This window comes from Lutra lutra, chromosome 3 (genome assembly GCF_902655055.1).
Source record: "Lutra lutra chromosome 3, mLutLut1.2, whole genome shotgun sequence".
NCBI lineage: Eukaryota > Metazoa > Chordata > Mammalia > Carnivora > Mustelidae > Lutra > Lutra lutra.
In genome coordinates, this window is record NC_062280.1 from 186,714,948 (window position 1) to 186,734,922 (window position 19,975).

A 19,975-nucleotide genomic window follows, 5' to 3' on the forward strand; every position below is an offset into this window, starting at 1 on the left:
CCTTCGGCTCAGGTCATGATCCCAGAGTCCTGGGATCGAGCCCCGCATAGGGCTCTCTGCTCAGCAGGGAGCCTGCTTCCTCCTCTCTCTGCCTGCCTCTCTGCCTACTGTGATCTCTCTTTGTCAAATAAATAAAATCTTAAAAAAAAATAAATCTTAAAAAAAAAGAGGAGTACTTGGGTACATGCTTGAATTGTCTGTGCAATTGCTTGAGTCTATGCATTGCTTTCCTTGTGGTTACCTCGAGAAAATGGCACTCCATTAGTTATTTTACTGAAAGCAAAAGCAGGTTTTTAGGATAATGTACTTTGAAAAGGGTTAAAGTGCACTTATTTATGGAAATATCCATTTTGTTAGTAACATAACTATGATATTTGTTTGTCATCATAGTTTCTTCTGAAAGTTTCCCAAATAACGTCTTTTAACAATGATATACTCATGTTAAGTGTTATTGTCTTTCCCCTGTTTATCTGGAAACTGACAGAGTAGGAGCCCAGATACTCCAAGATGTAGAGATCACTCAGCTTTGCCTATAAAGCCAGAGGGAGAGGGAAAATAATTTAATTGTTCTATTTCAATTCCATTGTCTCTTCTTGCATCTTGACTCAAAGGGTCTCAAGAGGAGAGAAAGGAAATTATGGGCTCTTTTGATGTTGTTCGTTGAGTTCCTTCAATGGTGATTTGAATGTATTTCAGTGTAGTTAGTGTTGCTAATCCTGTCTCTGCTTTCTCCTGGTTGTCCTTGGTTCCCTCTCCTCATCTCTGAAATGGGATATTATACTTCTCTTATTTCCTTAGAACGTTGTTCTGAGGAGCAAATGAGATAACATCTAGAAAGTGCTTTCTACTCTATAAATTGCCGAAGCACTCAGCTTATACATTTGGGTAGCTAACAAGGTTATACTTATACATGTGATATCAAGTGACTTTATAGGAAATGAGAAACTTCTCAAAGTAATATAAAAAAGGATAATGAATTTTTACTTTGATAAAGGAGAGGTGTATCTTTTAAAATAAGTAATACCATTCACCAGATGCATTCAGGAAGTAATAAACGTTGAGTTTTATCTATTTTATTTATTTTTGATTTTATTTTTTGTCCTATCACAATTTCTTTCTTTGGAGAGTAGTGTGATGCCATTAATAGGATTGTAAACTTCAAGTGAGAGAAAAATAAATAGATTAAGTAAGCTTTAAAGAAGCTGATTCATCTTGCTCAACACCTTTTTTACTAATATAAGCTCATACAGTATCAGGAAGGACACTGTTTGTGGCTGTTTATAGAGTTGAAAAGAGGAAAGGAAGCCGAGGCGGGAAGCTTTGTTGAGAAAAATCCCACCTGTCTAGAACAATAAAAATAACTTCCTATGGGAAAGAGTTAGCATCCCTGAAAGAGATCTAGATCTTAACTAATGGGTCGAAGGGGACAGCCTGACAAATGGAAGAGATCAGTACAGTGTCTCAAGAAAAGACAAGTACTGCACAGATCCATAAAGAGGCCAGGTGGGAAGGCTGACTGCTCTGAAGGCCTGGGATACCAGGGTAGCCGGGAGGGGCACGATGACCTGGGCAAGGGGATCGAATTGCATTGTTTCCCTCTTCAACACACTGTCTCTCTCTACTTGGGTCAAGCAAGTAGAGGGATCGTGAAGGGGCAGTTACTGCCATTTGGTGGTACATCCATTCATTACCTGAAAAACAAAAACTGTTATTAAACAAAGATTTGGTTCTCGTGCAAATGCAAACTTTAGATATTTGAAAAATAAAGTTAAAAAAATCTGCACATAAACAAGAGCTTCTTTAGCTTATGAAATAGAGGTAAAAGTAGGTCTTATCGTCCGCATGAGATGTGGGGTAAGGGGTGAGTCTTGCCCATTTAAGAATTCAATGTGTATTAGTAACATGAATTTTAAGAGGTGACCCCTAAGCTTTCTTGCATTGGAATTCCATACTGCAAGGTTGTGGGCTGTTGGGTCTGGAAGAAATGAAGGGTCTGTTCAACAAAGACCCTGATGGCAGGTGCCTGATGGATCATTGATGGATGGATGCCGGTTGAGTAAAATTGTAGCCAAGTTTGTAGTTAAGGAGGGACCGGAATAAAACTTGAGCAACAGTTAGAACGTCTTGGGTGGAAATTAAAAGCAGTCTGGAGCCAATTCCTCCAGCTAGCTCGAGTGCAGTCCTGTCTAGCTAAGTCTGCCCAGCGGTGTGCGAGCGTTCTCCCTGCACAGAGGCCGGCCAGATTTGTGTCCATCTCAGAAAGAGAAAGCTGCGGATTTAAAGGTCTCGGATCCCTGCCGGCAACGCTCTCCTCCGAGCCTCTCTCCTTGCTCCGCCTTTGCCTCTCTCCCAAATATCTCCTCGCCCTGGGCTGAAGGGATTCCCACCCCCAGCTGCCTGCTCCGAGCCCCGCGGAGCAGCGGACTCCTCCCCTGGAAACTCCTCCGGGGCCGGGGAAGGCTTTGGCGCATGCTCCGTACCTAGGGCAGGTTTTTGCTGCGGGTAGCAGGGCTCCTGTCACACCGGCTGGCGGGTTGTGGCGGTGCCAGCCACTGTGTGCGAGTGTGCCTGCGTGCCCGCGCCTGGGCGGACCGACCCGGAGCAGCAGAGTGACTCTTCCCTGGGAGGCGGCTCCGCACAGGCGCCTCGCCCGCAGCCGCCGCGGAGGCTCCTCTGCAAACTTGCGGGCAGGCGCTGTCTGCCCTCGCGGCTCCCGCGCCCGGCCACCGGAGGGCAAAGGCGCCGGGTGCGCGTTCCGGGCGCGGTGCCCGCGGCCGCCTGGGGCGGCGGGGCCGGGCCGCGCCTTCGCCCTTGGCCCGCGCCCTGGCGAGCCTCATGCAGCCCCCGCGCTCGCGGCCGCAGCCGCCCGGCTGCCCCGGGCAGGTGCAGCAGGACCCGAGGCGCGCTCCCCAGCGCCTGAGCGCCTGAGCACAGGCGGCGGGATGCCCCGCGTGGCCTGAGAGCGCGCGCCGCGCCCGGGCGGGAGCGGGGAGCCGGCCAAGCCGGCCGCCCCCCGGGAGCGCAGGGCGCCCCACGCCGCAGCCGGAGCCCCGCGCGCCGGCTCCCGCCTCCCCTCTCGGCTCGCAGGCCCCGGCGCTGCCAGCCCGGGAGTGCCGGAGCGCCGCGGGGCCGCCAGCCAGCCGCACGCCTCGGCGTCAGGGGCATGGAGGAGCGGCGGGCTCGGAGCCGCGCCCCGGAGTCCCCGAAACTTCCGAGCCGGCGCCAGTCCGCGCCGCTGCCGCCGCCGCTTCGCCTGCCGGCCTGAGAGCGGGACCATGGATGAAAGGTTCAACAAGTGGCTGCTGACGCCCGTGCTCACTCTTCTCTTCGTGGTCATCATGTACCAGTACGTGTCCCCCTCCTGCACCAGCTCCTGCGCCAACTTCGGGGAGCAGCCCCGCGCGGGGGAGGCCGGCCAGCCGGCCGCCCCGAGTCCTGCCCGCCGGGCACAGGCGCCGCCGGAGGAGTGGGAGCGGCGGCCCCAGTTGCCCCCGCCACCCCGGGGGCCGCCCGAGGGGCCTCGGGGGGCCGTGGCGCCAGAGGACGAGGACGAGGAGCTCGGGGAGCCGGAGGAGGAAGAAGAGGAGGAGGAAGAGGAGCCGGACCCTGAGGCCCCCGAGAACGGCTCCCTGCCCCGGTTCGTGCCGCGCTTTAACTTCACCCTAAAGGACCTGACCCGCTTCGTGGATTTCAATATCAAAGGGCGCGACGTGATCGTGTTCCTGCACATCCAGAAGACCGGGGGCACCACGTTCGGCCGGCACCTGGTGAAGAACATCCGGCTGGAGCAGCCGTGTAGCTGCAAAGCGGGCCAGAAGAAGTGCACCTGCCACCGGCCGGGCAAGAAGGAGACGTGGCTTTTCTCCCGCTTCTCCACCGGCTGGAGCTGCGGGCTGCACGCCGACTGGACGGAGCTCACCAACTGCGTGCCGGCCATCATGGAGAAGAAGGACTGTCCCCGCAACCACAGCCACACCAGGTACTGTCTCCGGCCCCCTCTGGCTTCCCGTCACCTCCCCGCCCCTCTCCCCTGGGTCCCGACCCTGGGCGGCTCTGCGCAACCTGAGCGTGTTGGTGGTTTCCCTACCGTCTTTCAGCGGTTGGGGCAGGGACTTTCGGAGTGGGGTCGGAAACCTCTGGATGGTGACCCTGGTCTTGAACTCATTCCGTCCCTCCTCCCTCCCCTCCCTTCTTCCCGCCGCTTCCCGATATCCCCTTTCACCTTCAAAGACGTCCCGACTAGTAGTAGTGTGTGTTCTTCCTCGTGCACGGGGCTGCGTGGCCTCCCTCCCACCGTGCAATGGAGAGGAGGCCTGGGTTAGACTCGCGAGGTCGGATCTTGTACCTAAATTGTGTGAGTGGAAACCCAGACCCCGTAAAAGGCAGGAGGAACTGGGCATAGAGAGGCAGGACGGGCGTTTTCCAGGCACACTGAAGCCAGAGACGAGTCTAATCCCTCTTTAAGCGGCTCTAGGGTGGCTTCTCGCCCGCTCAGGAAACAATCCTCTTGATGTGTCTTTAAAGACACACTTTCAAATTCCTGCTGTACCTCGATAACCCTAATTCTGGAGATGGTCTTTGTTGCTGGGCAATGCCAGGATTTAGACTCCTGCTGTTCTCAGCAAGATTTCCACTCTCCGCCAGACCAATCAATCAGCACATTTCAGAGGTACTTGTTAAATGCCTACTGTGTGCCTAGCAACGTGCTACGTGGACACAAAGATAAAATAAGTAAAATCCCTTTCAGGATAGGTGCCCCCCCCACTTTTAAATAGTAATACTGCTGAAAATTAAGAAAGTTTGAAATCTTAATAGCCAATGAAACTGCTTACATTATTAATATCCTTTTCTCCCCTTCCACTTCTAAATAGTAATACTGCTGAGAATTAGGAAAGCTTGAAATCTTAATAGACAATGAAAGTGCTTACATTATTAACATCCTTTGAGAGAGGCACGGGCTTAAGAATTTGGTTGAATGTTCTTTCTGCCCACTGCAATTTGAAGATTAATCTGACATGCTTGCTCAAGGGACTAAAATATTAAAAGCTTGGAACACCAGTTTATTGAAGTTTTTATCTCAGAGGTTTCAAACAATTTGGTGTAAGGAAATAGGAATTTAAAAACTCAAGCTCAATATGTTGGTATCAGATAGCTTTTGCATTTGACATTATGGAAAAACTTCATTTACTGGAAACTACCCAGATCCTGAAATTCACCACCACTGAAGCATCTAATTCTACTTCATTTCTCCAAGAATGAGCAAAATTTCATTATGGGATTTTTTACTCTGGCAGTTTTTCAAATACTTTCTCTCCTCCCTGCTCCTTTCCCTGTTTAATGGAAATTGGTTAGAATAGGAAACTGGTTGGACATGGAATGAAGGCATTAAGCTCCTTCCTTAGCATATTTTAAGGACATTTTACTTTTAAAAATTTCCAATCCTGCCACTCTGTTTTAGCTTAAAACAGTTTTTCAATTAATTATTACTTTCAGACTTCCTAACAGACGGGACCATTATTTCAGTGAGAGACAATCTTTGCTGCATTTTACCCCAAATTGTACCCTTCGTATTTCAACTTTTAGGTATTAATTACTGACTGACCCCAAGGAGTTTGCTACTCTGATTCCCAGGTTCCATTTCAGCAAAACTAGAGACTTTGATTATCACAGAGAAACATCGAATGACTCCACTGTAGGGATGGGCATTTTATTCTACCAATATATATAAAAATCTCAGTAGGTAGATGAAGAGTTTAGGAGAAACTAGAGATTATGGAACCGGAAAATAATTAGATTTTTGCTTAGTGATGAAATGCTGCTTCTGCTATAGACCCTACATGGACTAAGCAGTAAGGTCTCACTCCTATAGGAAATACTCAGTATCTCTCTACTCTGTGATGTAGGAAAATTCCACCTTGGCTATCTGAACATATGGTCTCTATAGCACAGTCAAATGCTTTTCTCTGTTTAGTGATGGACCATGAACATTTATTTCTCTCTGAATCACCAGTTATCAGATAATCACCCTTCACTGGGTTGCTTTTTTAAAAAAATTTTTAATTAAAATTATATATAATATATATATTATATAATGTGGTTGGTTACCACATTATAATTCCTTTTCCTTTTCTTCTTCACCTTATCTCCCCCTTCTTGGTATCCTAAATTACTTCTTTGGCTCTAGATGTTGTAGGAAGGAATTGTGGGTTATGTGACGCACCCTACATCGAAAGGGAAAAAGTTGAAGGAATGTCCAGTAGCATCTTCCTCACAGAGAAGATTGAATTAGTGGTCTGTCATTGGAATGCCTGTGTACAGCATTCTACAGTCAACCAGATTAGCCTGGATAACGGAGGGTACATTTCCACAATGCAAAATGGCAGATAATCTATTGCTACATAATGGGAACAAGGTTCTTCAAATAGGGCTGACTCTAAGCAAAATGGAGAAGTAGATCATGTTGATTTTAGTTCCCTAGTCTCTTTGCTTTGGGCTCCCTTGAGGGTCCCCCCTCCCCATTTCTCACAGGGATTAATGCCTTTTTAAGTCATGTAATGAGCAAGAGCAAGGATTCTGGACTCAGATGGCTATGGCTCTTGTGTGTAACCGAGAGTAGCCCTTACTAGCTGTGTAACCAGGAGTATCTTACTCCTTCTGAACCTCAGATTCTTTATCTTTAAAGCCTACGTAGTACTTCTCTTACAGAGGTGTTGTGAGAACTGAATGAACAAAGGTGAGCAACATGCTTAGTGCAGTTGTCTACGTATAGCGTAACATGCTGGTACGCAGTACTTAGATGCAGACATATAATAATAGTTAACATTAGTTGTTAATCGTAATAATACTTTTCCCGAGTCAAGGCCTTCTTTCATGAAAGGATCTGAGGTCAGTTCCTTAGAACAGCTCACTGTAAGTGGGTCACCTGATTGTACAGAGATGCTATTTTCTGATTACTTGTATTGAGACAGAAACCAAACTTCAGGAATAAATGGAAAATTAGGGACATTTGAGCATGAGTCAAGGCAGGGGACGTGACGGGAAACAGGGACACAATATAATTGGGTATATATTCTGTTGGTGATGAAACAGACAAGCAAACAAAACCCAACCTGTCTGGAACAGTGTGAGCAAGTGGGAATATCAAGGACCAAAGGCAGAAGTGAGAGGCCGACTCTGAAAGGAGATGCACGGTTTCAAGGAAGGAGCCATCATAGGGACGGTATGGACCCAGACAGGGACAAGGCTCTGGGGCTGGCAGTTTGGAACCAGCACAGAGGCTGTTTGTGACCACAGAGATTAGATTGGAAGGTGGCACATATGAATGACCTCTTCAGTCCTCTCACTGCTGATTTCTTCTCGTTATTTTCCTTTTGCTTCCCCCCCGCAACCATCTTTTTGGTAGGTTATGCTTTCTTGTTATCCTTGTGCTGCCTTCTTTATTCCTGCGTTTCCTTCTTTGATCTGCATGATCAAGTCTTTAGAAGACTATGCCTTACGATTGTTGAGTATGGAAAGGATCACAGCATTTCATGGCTAAAAAAGACCGAAGGGGTGATCACGCCCTATAATACGTGTGGCGAATGGGCAATTTAATTCTAAGGAGGTGAAGTGATGTATCTAAGGTTTCTTTAGGGAACTTGAATCTTCATTCTAATAAGTTATGGTTGATGTTTTGCCTGTTGTTTTCTTCTGTTTGCTGTGGAAAATAAAGTGGAGAGTGTTTTTAAGCACTTATTATGTGCCAGGTGCTGTGATAGTTCTGGCAATATAGTTTTGAATAGTGTCAATCCTATGGAGCTTAGGCTATTAGGAAAGAAAGACCTTGATCTTCTTTGGTAGGTGAGTAGGACCCTCATTCTTAAATAATGGTAGAAAGAAATTCTTTTATTTTTCCTTTCTTTCTTTTTTTTTTTTTAAGATTTATTTATTTTAGAGAGTGAGAAAGAGAGAGTGAGAGCGTGTCTGTGGGGAGGGGCAGAAGGAGAGAATTTCTGGTACACTCCAAGCTGAATGCGGAGCCCCAGGCAGGGCTCGATCCCATGACCCATGAGATCATGACCTGAGCCAAAACCAAGAGTTGGCCACTTAACCAACTAAGCCACCCAGGTGCCGCATTGCTGGAAGGAGGTTCCATTCATACCTCTTGTAGGGTGGGGTAGTGATTTTTCCCTTTTATGACCTGCTTTCTGTTTGTTCTTTTAGACTAGTTGGAATCTTATGAATATTGTAGTAGGTAGGGCCTTCTGTATTACAAATGATACAAAATTAACTCAGCCAAGGGGGAATTATTGGCTTCATAACCAGACCATAGGAAACACAGGAGTAGAATTGGTTCTAAGAATGGCTGGAACTGGAGGTCTGGGGTCTTTCTCCCTATACTCCTTTGGATATTGAACTCATCAGATTGGCTAATTCCATGAATCGGGTAAATGGCTATCATATCTAACAGCTCCACAGGCCAAGGGAATAGCAAGCTTCCTCCATGTGTTCCAATTTAAAATCCTGGGGAATGACTGATTAGTCCAGCTGGGAACTTGTGACTGTCTTTTCTGTCAGTCCATGTGGGTAGGGCGAGGAGGTTTTCAGACCCATCTGGTATCACAGTACCATAGTGGGATTGGGGTGTGTGTGTGTGTGTATGTGTGTGATGATAAGAAGGGGACCTCACACAGATACAGCTCCCACAAAGACCATGGGGTTCTGAATAGTCTTTCCAATTATGTCAATTACAGGTGTAAGTGAACAAAAGAGAAACAAACTTTTAGATCTCCCTTTTGTGTTCTTGTATGTAGGGACATTTTAAAGTCAAGCTATAGCCTCAGTTTACTTGAAACAGCTGGAAACCATGTCATATGAGGAATAATTTGAAGGAACTGGAAGTACTTAATATGGAGATGGAAAAATTAAGGAGAGATGCAAAAATTGCCTTCTAATAGTCAGAGGAGGAAGGTGTGGAAAATGGAGGAAGCTTTCTCTGTATTTTTTCCAAAGGATAGAACTAGGATAGGTGGGATACCAGTAGTAGGATAAGGTTTCAGAACCTTCTTAGAACTTGTAGCTGTCTAGGATGCCTGAGTGGCTCCTCCAGCTAAGTGTCTCCCTTTGGCTGAGGTCATGATCCCAGGGTCCTGGGATTGAGCCCTACATTGACTCCTTGTTCAGTGGAGAGTCTGCTTGTACCTCTGTCCCTCCCCCTACTCGTGTTCTCTCTTTCTCTCAAATAAATATATAAAATATTTGTAAAGTTTTTTTTTTTTTTGGAAGATTTTACTTATATATTTGAGAGAAAGCAAAAGTGAGAGAGATCACAGAGGGAGAGGGAGAAGCAGACTCCTGGCTGAGTGGAGAGCCCGAAGCGGGGCTTAATCCGAGGACCATGGGGTCAGGACCTGAGCTGAAGGCAGATGCTTAACCCACTGAGCCACCCAGACACTCCAAACAAATAACATCTTTAAAAACATTAGCTGTCTGGGGCACCTGGGTGCCTGCCTTCAGCTTAGGTCATGATCCCAAGGTCCTGGGATTGAGCCCCATGTCGGGCTCTCTGCTGTCAGGAAGCCTGCTTCTCCTTCTCCTTCTCCCTCTCCCTCTGCTTGTGTTCCCTCTCTCACTATGTCTCTCTCTCTCTCTGTCAAATAAATAATAAACAAATCATCTAAAAAAAATAAAAAAAAACAACAAAAAACATTTGTAGCTGTCTAAAATGAGAATGAACTCTTTTGTGAGGTGGCCTACTCCTTAGAAGTGAAAACTTCAAATATGGATGATCAACTGCTGGTATTGTGAAAGCAGTTCCTCCCCAGGAAGGGCTGAGCTTGTATGGCCTTCTATTTTAAGGTTCTGTGTTCTAATCTAAGCTGAATTCAGGGTATCTTTTTTTGCCTCTTCCCTGCCCCATGCAGAGAAAAGAAAACAAGAGGAAAAAAACCCAAAAAGGATTACAAATGAACTACTCATTTCTCAGACTTTTGTAGATCTTTCTACCAAGCAAGCTTTTGGTAGAACACGGTCTGATGGTGTAGATGGTTGTATTCATTCAGGACTAAAAGCAACGGATAGGTCCGTGTATAAAGGGCAAGATGAGGGGCGCCCGGGTGGCTCAGTGGGTGAAAGCCTCTGCCTTCGGCTTAGGTCATGATCCCAGGGTCCTGGGATCGAGCCCCCGCATCGGGCTCTCTGCTCCCCGGGGAGCCTGCTTCCTCCTCTCTTTCTGTCTCTCTACCTACTTGTGATCTCTGTCTGTTAAGTAAATAAATAAAATCTTAAAAAAAAAATCTTAAAAAAAATAAAAAAAGGGCAAGATGAGAAAATATAACATAACTTACCACCAAAAGCCATCACCGCTTTGAAACATCATCTGGGTACTGCTTTTTTCTGTGGACAGCAGGTTTAAACACATAAGGAGGCTGCAGAGCTCTGTTTCAGGCTGTCTAGAATATTATGGCCCATACTGCTTTCTAAAGCATAATCTTTTTGATGTCTCTTCTAATTAGAAATGTTGAACTGCAGAGAAGGTTAATTTTCACCATCAGGTTTGTGTGCTGTGTGAAACTAAGGAGATAAGAGATTGTTCTCTCTAAATGCCATATTCACTTATATGTTCATTATAGAGTCTCCGGAAGTGTCGCTTCTGGTCCAGATCGCCAAAATTTGCTATAAATCAGAAGGAGGTTGAATTAAATCCATTCCTTTTTTTTTTTTTTTTTTTGAGTTGTAAAGATAAAACTGGAACCAGTAAATTGTGATTGATCATTTATTTTTCTACCTTTCTCTTGCTGGTTACCTTGGGATGTTGACAAGGTTTGATTTTTTAGAGAAATACAAATGCTCATGTAATAACCAGAAACGAGGTAAAATTTAGCCTCTAACAATGTGGATTGGCTTAATCTTAGACTCTTACATTATTATTCCCCAAAGCTAATTATTATCATCTCATTTTTACTAAGGACAATCAGAAGCTTATGGCATTTGAAAGTTACTTACTTTACGCTTGATAATGAATTAAACAGGTTTAATTGAGACTGCCAAATTTTAATGTGATTTTAAGACTCATGAAATACATTATTGGGCCAAGAAATAGGTTTAGTATGAAAACAATTAAATGGGGAACTCAAATTAATCTTTTCTGGTAATCAATTATCTTGTTTTTTAGTTTGTTAAATTATGGGTATCATATATAAATTCTCTGATTTTAATTGGCTAATATAACTTTATTTTAATTATAGCTAATCATTTATGTGTTGGGAAGTATACTGGACAGTAAACTTGGATGGTATTATTTGTTTATATCTCTTTTAGCACATACAGTTGCTCAGTAAAACCCATGTAAAGTTCCCAAGCACAGAGACTGACCTATAAAAAATGCTTGACACATGTCAGCTGACAATTTATCATATATTCTAGATTACCTTGTAAAAATATCAGCATAACTTAACCAGATTGTGGTTCTTTATGGAATGATCCAATGTTTTATGTCATGACTCTCTTATTTCAGGTGAAAATTCAAATTATTAGTAATTGCCTTTCATAATTAGCAAGATGTCAACTGCCCTGATTCTCTAGAGGAGTAGTAAAAGTCAGGACAGAGGCCAGGGGTTATTAGACCATTCTAGAAGGTTTCTCCTATGAGACAGCATGCTACAAGTCAGGCATTCCTTTGGGAACAAGGTTAATCTAATTCATTCTCATTTTAGGGGAAAAAAAATCAGCCTAACCAGAGAGCATGGCTCCTTGATATACATTGGGAGGCTGAGAAAAATCTAAACAACATGGCTTGGATTACTACTAGCTGAAGTCAGATGGTTGAGGTGGTTGTGGCTGGAAATTGTGATATTGAAGAGCATTGGAGAGACCCCGAATTAGGAAAAAAGCTCTCAAGGGAAATTGGAAGAAATCAATGACAAATATATCAGCCACTGAAAATCACTGGAAATTGTGCTGATGCCCAGTTTGTGAGTGTCATTTGGCTGACGTTCAGCAGCATGGGCTGTGACGTCAAATGAGCTGGATTTTTTGTTTAAACTTAGAATATGTCTTTTTTTTTTAATTAAATTCAAGCTAGTTAACATATAGTGTAGTATGACTTTCAGGAGTAGACTTCTGTGACTTATCACTTACAGACAACACCCAGTGCTCATCCCAAGTGCCCTCTTTACTGCCCATCCTCCATCTGGCCCATCCTCCCACCTGGCCCATCCCCCCACCCATTTCCCTGGCTCAAGCTCTTACTCCCATGTAACCCTGAAGAAGTCAGTTACCTGTTCTGTACTTTGATTTCCTTCTCTGGGAAATGGGGGGAGTAGTGGTATTACGCCTGGTGAGGGCTAAGAATGCACAGAGCCTGACCCCTGTGGGTGTTAGCCATTATTCTGTTCTTACGGGGCTTGTCTTACACATCTATGCTGTTATGTGTAAAAATAAAATGACAAGAGGCAACCTGTACCATGCTTTTTGAAGCTGGAACTTCTTATCCCAAGTGATGCAAAAGAGAAGCCATAAATGGTAAAAGTGAACGTTAATTCGTAAGTTACCGTGGACACTCCGTGGGCACTTAATGAATGCTGTTGACTGGAAACTTGCTTTCTTTCTCCGGCATATCATGTTATTTTTTTATGGGAAATTAATGAAATAGCAGCAGAAATGTTTAAAACACACACAATTAAATTCATAAATGGAGCAATCCTGCAGTGAAATTGAATTAGTTGCCTGTGGGCACATAAATATTTGCAGTGCGTTGCAATTATTAATATCTTACCATGCTTTTCTTGGTAAGTACTGTGCCATTTGTTGTCACAACCTTGCATTTAACACCGTGTGTTCACGGTTACTCCTGTATTCTAGTTTCTTAATAGACATAAGAAGGTAGAAATGCTAACCTCCTTGCAGTCCTCCAGATTTTTGTTAGCTTTTTTTTTTTAAGATTTTATTTATTTATTTGACAGAAATCACAAATAGAGAGGCAGGCAGAGAGAGAGGGGGAAGCAGGCTTCCCGCCGCGCAGAGAGCCCTATGCAGGGCTCAATCCGAGGACCCCAGGATCACGACCCGAGCTGAAGGCAGAGGCTTCAACCCACTGAGCCACCCAGGCGCCCCTTCTGTTAGCTTTTGTAGAGTATTTCTTATGAAGGAATCAAGGTTATGGAGAGGTGACAATAAACCTGGATGATAGCTTCCATATTTTGTGGACTCTGATTATGAACTTGTAGAATTTTATAGGTTTGCTTACAAAGTGAAAACATAGACCTAGAGAGAAGGGTGCATGTGATTTTAAGCATACATAGGTGGTGACTTGACCTGGGTGTGCAAGCCTGAAGGAAAGATCTCTCAAGGACTGTAAAAAACAAGGGGATGTGCCCTGGGAAGAAAGACCAGCCACTGATCACGCAGAGTGTAAATTAGCAGGATGCTGCTGAGGAGGGAGAGAAGAAGGACAAAAGTAGTCAAGGTAAAGAATGAAATCCTTAAAACCTGAAATCCGAATGAATATTGGAAGTGGAGGTCAGCACTTTATCTCGCAAGCGCTGGTTTGTCTCATTAGCACATTCATGGGGAGTCATCGGCTATCTGGGCGGGCTGTCGGCCTTGGAGGGCCGGTGTGCTTGAATGCTGCTGGGGTTCTTTTATTTGCTTACACGTTCTTCTTCTGTGTCCCCGGGAGCTGTGTTAGTCAGCGGCCTGGCAACAAACAGGCACACTCTGGGATGGTGAAGGAGCTATTACAGATCTGTGGACTGGTTAAGGGCCCACACTGGACCTGGGGTTCCTTAACGGAGGGAAACTGTTACCTTCTCTGAGCCTGTTGTCAGCATCCCTTGTCTGCTGGGGCCTGACCTAAGTGACAGCCTCAAAGGTAGGAAGGGCTGCCTCTTAGGAACTGTGGGCAGAGAACAGCCGAGTGCCCCCCTCTTCCCACCCCCCTCCCACCCCCCAAATATGGAGCTGAGGCAGAGAGGTCGGATGGGGAGGAAATCTCTTGACCAATCTCTTGATCACTTTCTCCTTCCATTGTCTTCCACTGGCTGGAACCGTCTAGCTAAACAGCTAGAGAGCTACATGATCCAACGCATGTGTTTCCGGAGGCAGAGCAAGGCAGAGAATGGATTTGGGTTTGGAGTGGGTGAGTGGGATAAAAATGGAGAATAACTTGCACTGTGCCTTTAAATAGCTTGAAATTTCTTCTAATCCATCTTATGAATGTCCCACTCAGTTCAACAAACGAGACCAAGTAGAAATATCTTTCAGTACCTGAACCACATGCTTTCTGTATGGACCATTAATCTTCACCTAAAGAATGGTGAGGGCAGCAAAGGACATTCAGAGGAGCAGTCACCATAGGCAAGGGACTTTTCACCGAATAGTAGGAACGATGCTAAGTTTGGGTTTGTCCCCGTTGTATCCCCAGAATTGGCCGGTAATGGTGACATGTCTGGGCAGTTATATTTGTAATGATAACATATAGTGGACAACCCACGTTTTATATTATATCTGCATGTGATATTTTATTTTTAAAGATTTTATTTGTTTATTTGACAGAGCGACAGAGCACAAGCAGGCAGAACAGCAGAGGGAGAGGGAGAAGCAGGCTCCTCACTGAGCAGAGAGCCCGATGCGGGGCTCGATCCCAGGACCCTGAGATCATGACCTGAGCCGAAGACGGTTGCTTAACCGACTGAGCCACCGGCCCCCCATGCATGCAGTATTTTATAGCTTTGAAGTCCTACAGCAGTATTAGTTAAGACAGGACAAAAAAGTTAACAAAACTGGCTGTAGTTTACAAAAGCATGCTGGTGAGATGAGCTGCTTCCTGTTGCTTAGGTTTTCTTCTAAGGATATAAAGAATGTTAAAAGTAATATGAAGGTGGCTTTCAGTCTCTGAAGGTAAAAGGTGAGGAAAGGAGAAAAATTGTACTTGAATTTTAAATTTTAATTTGAAACTATTTTAATGTTTTTGGTTTTATTTTTAAGACTTTTGAAACACTATTTCCATATTTGTCTTGGGGGAGATATGATATGCTTGGTATTATGCATAGGTGCAACTCTCCACAAAACAGGCACGTGGAAACTCCTAGCATTAGATACTGAAAAACAGTGGAAGTTGATATCTGAGAAAATTCAAGTAAGTACCATCAAGTCACTGCTCTAATTCCAAGAGTCAAAATGTCATGAGTCAAACGCTATTCGGTGTATGCATTTGTAGGTGACATAAATGATATTCAGCCCAGTATCTGTTCTGAGGACATTTTTTGAGCTTGGTCCATATGTGTTAAGTTCATTTCTTTTTTTTTAAATTTTTTATTTTTTAAAAAGATTTTGCTTATTTATTTTGAGAGAGAGAGAAAAAGCGTGAGTGCATGGGTGGGGTGAAGGGCAGAGGAAGAGGGAGATGCAGATTCCCTGTTGAGCTTGGTGCCCGTGATCGGGCTTGATGTGGGGCTTGATCCCATGACACTGAGGTCATGACCCTGAGATCATGACCTGAGTGGAAGTCAGACGCTTAACCGACTGAGCCACTTAGGCATCCCTTCCCAATTTCATTTCTTCCATCCCTAAGAAGGAATTTTGCATTGCTGGGAACAGCATAATCCATGAAAAAATTACCCATCTCTATCCTCCTTTTCCACAGCTCCCCCTACCACCCAACACTCTTTTTTTTTTTTGTTCTCTGGGACCCCGTCATGTGATCTTAAATCATCTTCAGGCCCTGAGTTGGATGAAAGTTACTTGCATGATAAAATTGCCTTAGGAATTGTATCCTGCTGGCTGTGGAAGTTATTAGCTCTAAGGAGCCTACACTCCATTCAACTGAATTTAAGTCCAGTTGACTCGAAGATTTCAGGAGAGGTGTTAGAGAAGTTTTTCTTTCCTGCATAGCTTTATCGAGTTTGTCATTCTGCCTTCCAAACACTCGATGAAGAGGTGAATTAATGGGTAGTTCTATTTCTAATGTTTCTATTAAGAAGCAGTTCTATCAATACTTCTCTTGATAAATAAATATCAAAAGTATTGTGCATAAAAACGCCAGGCAACATGAAGGAGCTCAGGTACATTGGAGCTGTCAAATTTATTATCTGATGTGTATTTAATCTAAAAATATTTGTCAGCTCTCATGGCCCATGTTTTGTCTTTTAAATTCAGACTTAAGCCTACAGCACCACCGCAGATAAATTTCTTTGCTTTGAAAGTTTTATTCTCCAAGTTCCCTATGTGTGCTATAAAGAATAATTAATGTAATGAAAAAATCAATATTGTGTATAAATTATTTAGGCTTTACTATCACTGTAATTTTCTCTTGAACAACTATCGATTGGCGACAATTCATTTGTTAATTTCTTCCTAATAAGATATTCATTGTATTAGGTGTATAGTGGTGCTGTCCCTGCACCTTCAAAAATAAGTCATGAATTACTAATAATATATGCAGCAAGTTAACCTACTAGTAAGTGCCATGAGGTGGCAAACAGGCGGAGGGGTTGTGATTTGAAATGTGCAAAGCCTACATAGTCAGACAACTGCTAATGACTGGGTGAGTAGACGCTTGCAGGATATTAATTTGTACTTTAAAATTTTGTGTGAATGTATTTTTCCAGGTACAAGAAGGCCTTCACACTGGCGGATTCTGCCCCAGTAGCATTTTCTAGATCTAATAAAATAAACAGGCAAAGAACCTATGTTCTGAAACCCAACTGGGGGTTCAAATCCTGAGTATTGTTTACTATTATGTGACGTGGCATGAACTGTGTAGGTTCTCCAGACCTCATTTTTTTTTTTTTTTTTAATTCGCAAAACAGGGATAAAAACTTTCCTGTTTAGGGCTAGTATTGGTTCGAGACCTCGGGAGCTTGCTTTCTGGGTGAAATCTGAAAACACCCATGTACATGGAGGGCAAAGAAAGACTGAAGGAAGAGATAGCTGCTCCAGACTGGTAGCTGGGAGGTTGGATAAGCAAGGGAATTTACCTATGAAGCTTGTCTTGGGAACTCTGTGCACCTGCCTGCCAGATTCTCATATAGAGACCTTAACTGAATTCAGTCCAAGCAGTCTCAACACACTTCCTATCTCAAGGCTGTGTCCTCCAGACAGCTCCTAGCATGGGGATGTAGGCAGAAAGTGTATTCCAGGGCAGGGAGGCAGTGGAGAGATCCTCTGATAGCCTGGGCCCAGCTTGTGCCTGGTCAACCAGTGGTCATGTCCATTAGAAGACTTCCTCCAACAGTCAGCAATGGCGACCATATGAGTTACTGTATACACACATTTATAGGTGTGTGTGTTTCTTTTTCTTTTCTTTTTTTTTTTTTAAGATTTTATTTATTTATTTGACGGAGATCACAAGTAGGCAGAGAGGCAGGCAGAGAGAGAGGGAGGAGGAAGCTGGCTCCCTGCTGAGCAGAGAGCCTGATTCGGGGCTCCATCCCAGGACCCTGGGATCACGACCTGAGACCTGAGCTGAAGGCAGAGGCTTTAATCCACTGAGCCACCCAGGCGCCCCGTGTGTTTCTTTTTTAAGCTAATTTTTAAATCCACAGTTCTTTTGTTTTGGGTGGGGGATGAGGAATAATTTTCCTAACTATCTGTAACAGTGCTCTGAATGCATTGGTTATTAAATGCTGCTTTGACAGGTGTCCACTCAATTTCTTCAGAGGAGTAAGAAAAATCTGAGACCTTGTGGAAACCCAAAGAGATTAGAGTCCAAGAATCAAACTGCCAAAATTCATGGCAGAGAGAACTTTTGTGTCAGCTTATTTGGACCGGGGAGGCATCTAGATTTGTGATTAAGTGACCAGTTTGAATCTAAGCTTCTTCATGGACTTATTTACTTATCTGTTGTGTGGCTCACCTGTCAACATGTAATTTTTCTGAAGATAGTGACTATTTTGTTTCCTTCTGCATCCTCAGTGCCTCTAATAGTGCCTTGTCATAATGGCTATCAAGTAAATGTTGGCTGAATAAATGAAAGGATGAGAGAAAACAAGCACAAATAAATTTACTAATTTATTGGACAGTTCGGATAAGAATATGTGTCTTGTCTTCCTTTTTGGAATTGTTGGAGGTTAAGGAAATGCCAGTGAAAGCACTTTGTAAACTATAAAGTACTATACAGATTTAAATTTACATTGGCGGTGAGAAGCCTTTTGATACAGAATGGAAAAGGAAGGAAAGTTGGATTTTAGAAATGCAATGAATATATAATTCAGCTTCTACAGAGAGTTTCAAGAATCAGGAATGACAAAGATGCATTTGGAAAATATGCAAAATACACATTCGGCTGAACAACTTGTTTGAGTAATGAGCATTTTCCTTTAAAACAGGACATAATATATCATAAAAAGCTTTCAAAATGCTTAAGTTTTTCCCCTTAGACCATCAGGAAACCTTTTTTTTTTTTTCAATTCCCAAGGATTTGGCACAGATCAAGATTTTTTTTTTTTTAAGCCAGTGCTTCAACCCCTTTGAGGAAGCTCTCCTAAAATTGGTATTTTTAATTTTGTATTCATGACTTTATCATTATTTTCATATGACAGCTATAAATTATGGCTTTTGGTTAATATGTCCTGAAAGCAAGCTGAGAATGTAACTCATTTTCATTTAAGCTGATTTAGCATGTGATAATCCACTGAGCTGTTCTCTACATGCTTTCGGAGCTAATTACAGAGAGAGCAAAAAATTACCTTAGAAGAGAAAATAAAATCTAAAATTAAGAGTGTGCGTTATAATAAAGATCTATCAGCGTAAGAACTTGGCCTAGTGATGAGCTGGGTTTCACATGTGAGGCATGCCTGATCACTTCTGGGAGCGTGTACACAGCCTGGGCGTGTACACAAAGCGCACACAAAGCGCCTGAGCTGGGCTGGAGTCTTGGAAGAAGTTTGGTAAACGGATGGTAAACGATGGTCACAGATGCAATGACTGGCAGTGGGTGGAGATTCACAAGATCATTTATCGAATCGAACTCCTTGTTAACAGCAACAGCCTGAGGCTTGGAGAAGTATCCCCATTTTACAGATGAAAAAATCTGAGTATGTTTATTAGGATCCTATCAGCTGCTTTTACTAAAAACTCCAATTCAAATTGGCTGACTAGTAAGACATTTAAAATCCTGTAACAAGCCCAGAGAGAATTGGTTGATTCTGTCTTGAGAGCATTTTGGAAATCCAATAAAGCAAAGAAGCAAAGAACCAAAGTTTTGGAGCCCAGCTGTGGGGTTAAATCCTGACTCTACCTCGTACTGCTGTGTGACCTTGCACAGATTACAAAAATTTTTAAGGCCTCGGTTTCTCAATCTGTACAACAATGATAAAAACGTTCCTCCCTGGGATTAGTGTTGAGGATCATATGAGTTAATGCCCAACATAGAGTAAGGATTCATTAAAGGTAGCTACTGTTCTTTTACAGAGGACCCAGGTGTTTTTTCACACTTTTTACCCTGTCTCCTTAAACTTGTTGACTTGGCCCCTAGGCTGCCTCCCTCCTATTTGTTGCAAGGAGGCTGCTGTAGTTCAAGCAGAATTTCCTGGCCAGAAGGACAATATTTAGAGCAGAAAGGGTCACGTTCCCATCCCTAGGCCCATCAGTGGCAACAGGAATGGGACCTTCAGGATTTGTCCCTAAATATGGGGATAGAATAATCATCCCATGAATCACAAGTGGACAGAACAAAATCAAGGCTCTCCCAGCGAGGGAAAAGGGGGGATGGATGTTGGAGACCCTACTCTCCTGACTTAGAGAGACACATGGGATTAAATGATAAAACTAGACTTCAAATCCAGGCTTCATTTCTAAGTTCTGGGCTGCCAATTATTCTTAAAAAAAAAAAAAAAAAGTTGCATTTCTACAATTAGTCAGAGATTATTCATTGATTTTTTTCATTCATTTCTTTGTTGGTGTAGTGAACTTCAACATACATTTATTGAGTATCTACTACATATCAATTATATGCAGTGCACTTTGGGGGAAATCAGAGCGTGGAGAAATAGTAATT

The 19,975-nt window shown here is 43.6% G+C and overlaps 1 protein-coding gene across 1 annotated transcript in view; it reads left to right on the plus strand.

Annotated features, from left to right (window-relative positions):
- The first annotated feature begins 2,491 nt into the window (after nt 1-2,491).
- HS6ST3 (heparan sulfate 6-O-sulfotransferase 3) overlaps nt 2,492-19,975 on the plus strand; it is a 660,413-nt gene continuing 642,929 nt past the window's right edge. Inside the window, exon 1 of the mRNA XM_047720259.1 lies at nt 2,492-3,979. Coding sequence (XP_047576215.1) covers nt 3,276-3,979 — 704 coding nt within the window. The 5' untranslated portion in view covers nt 2,492-3,275. The remainder of the gene's footprint in view (nt 3,980-19,975) is intronic.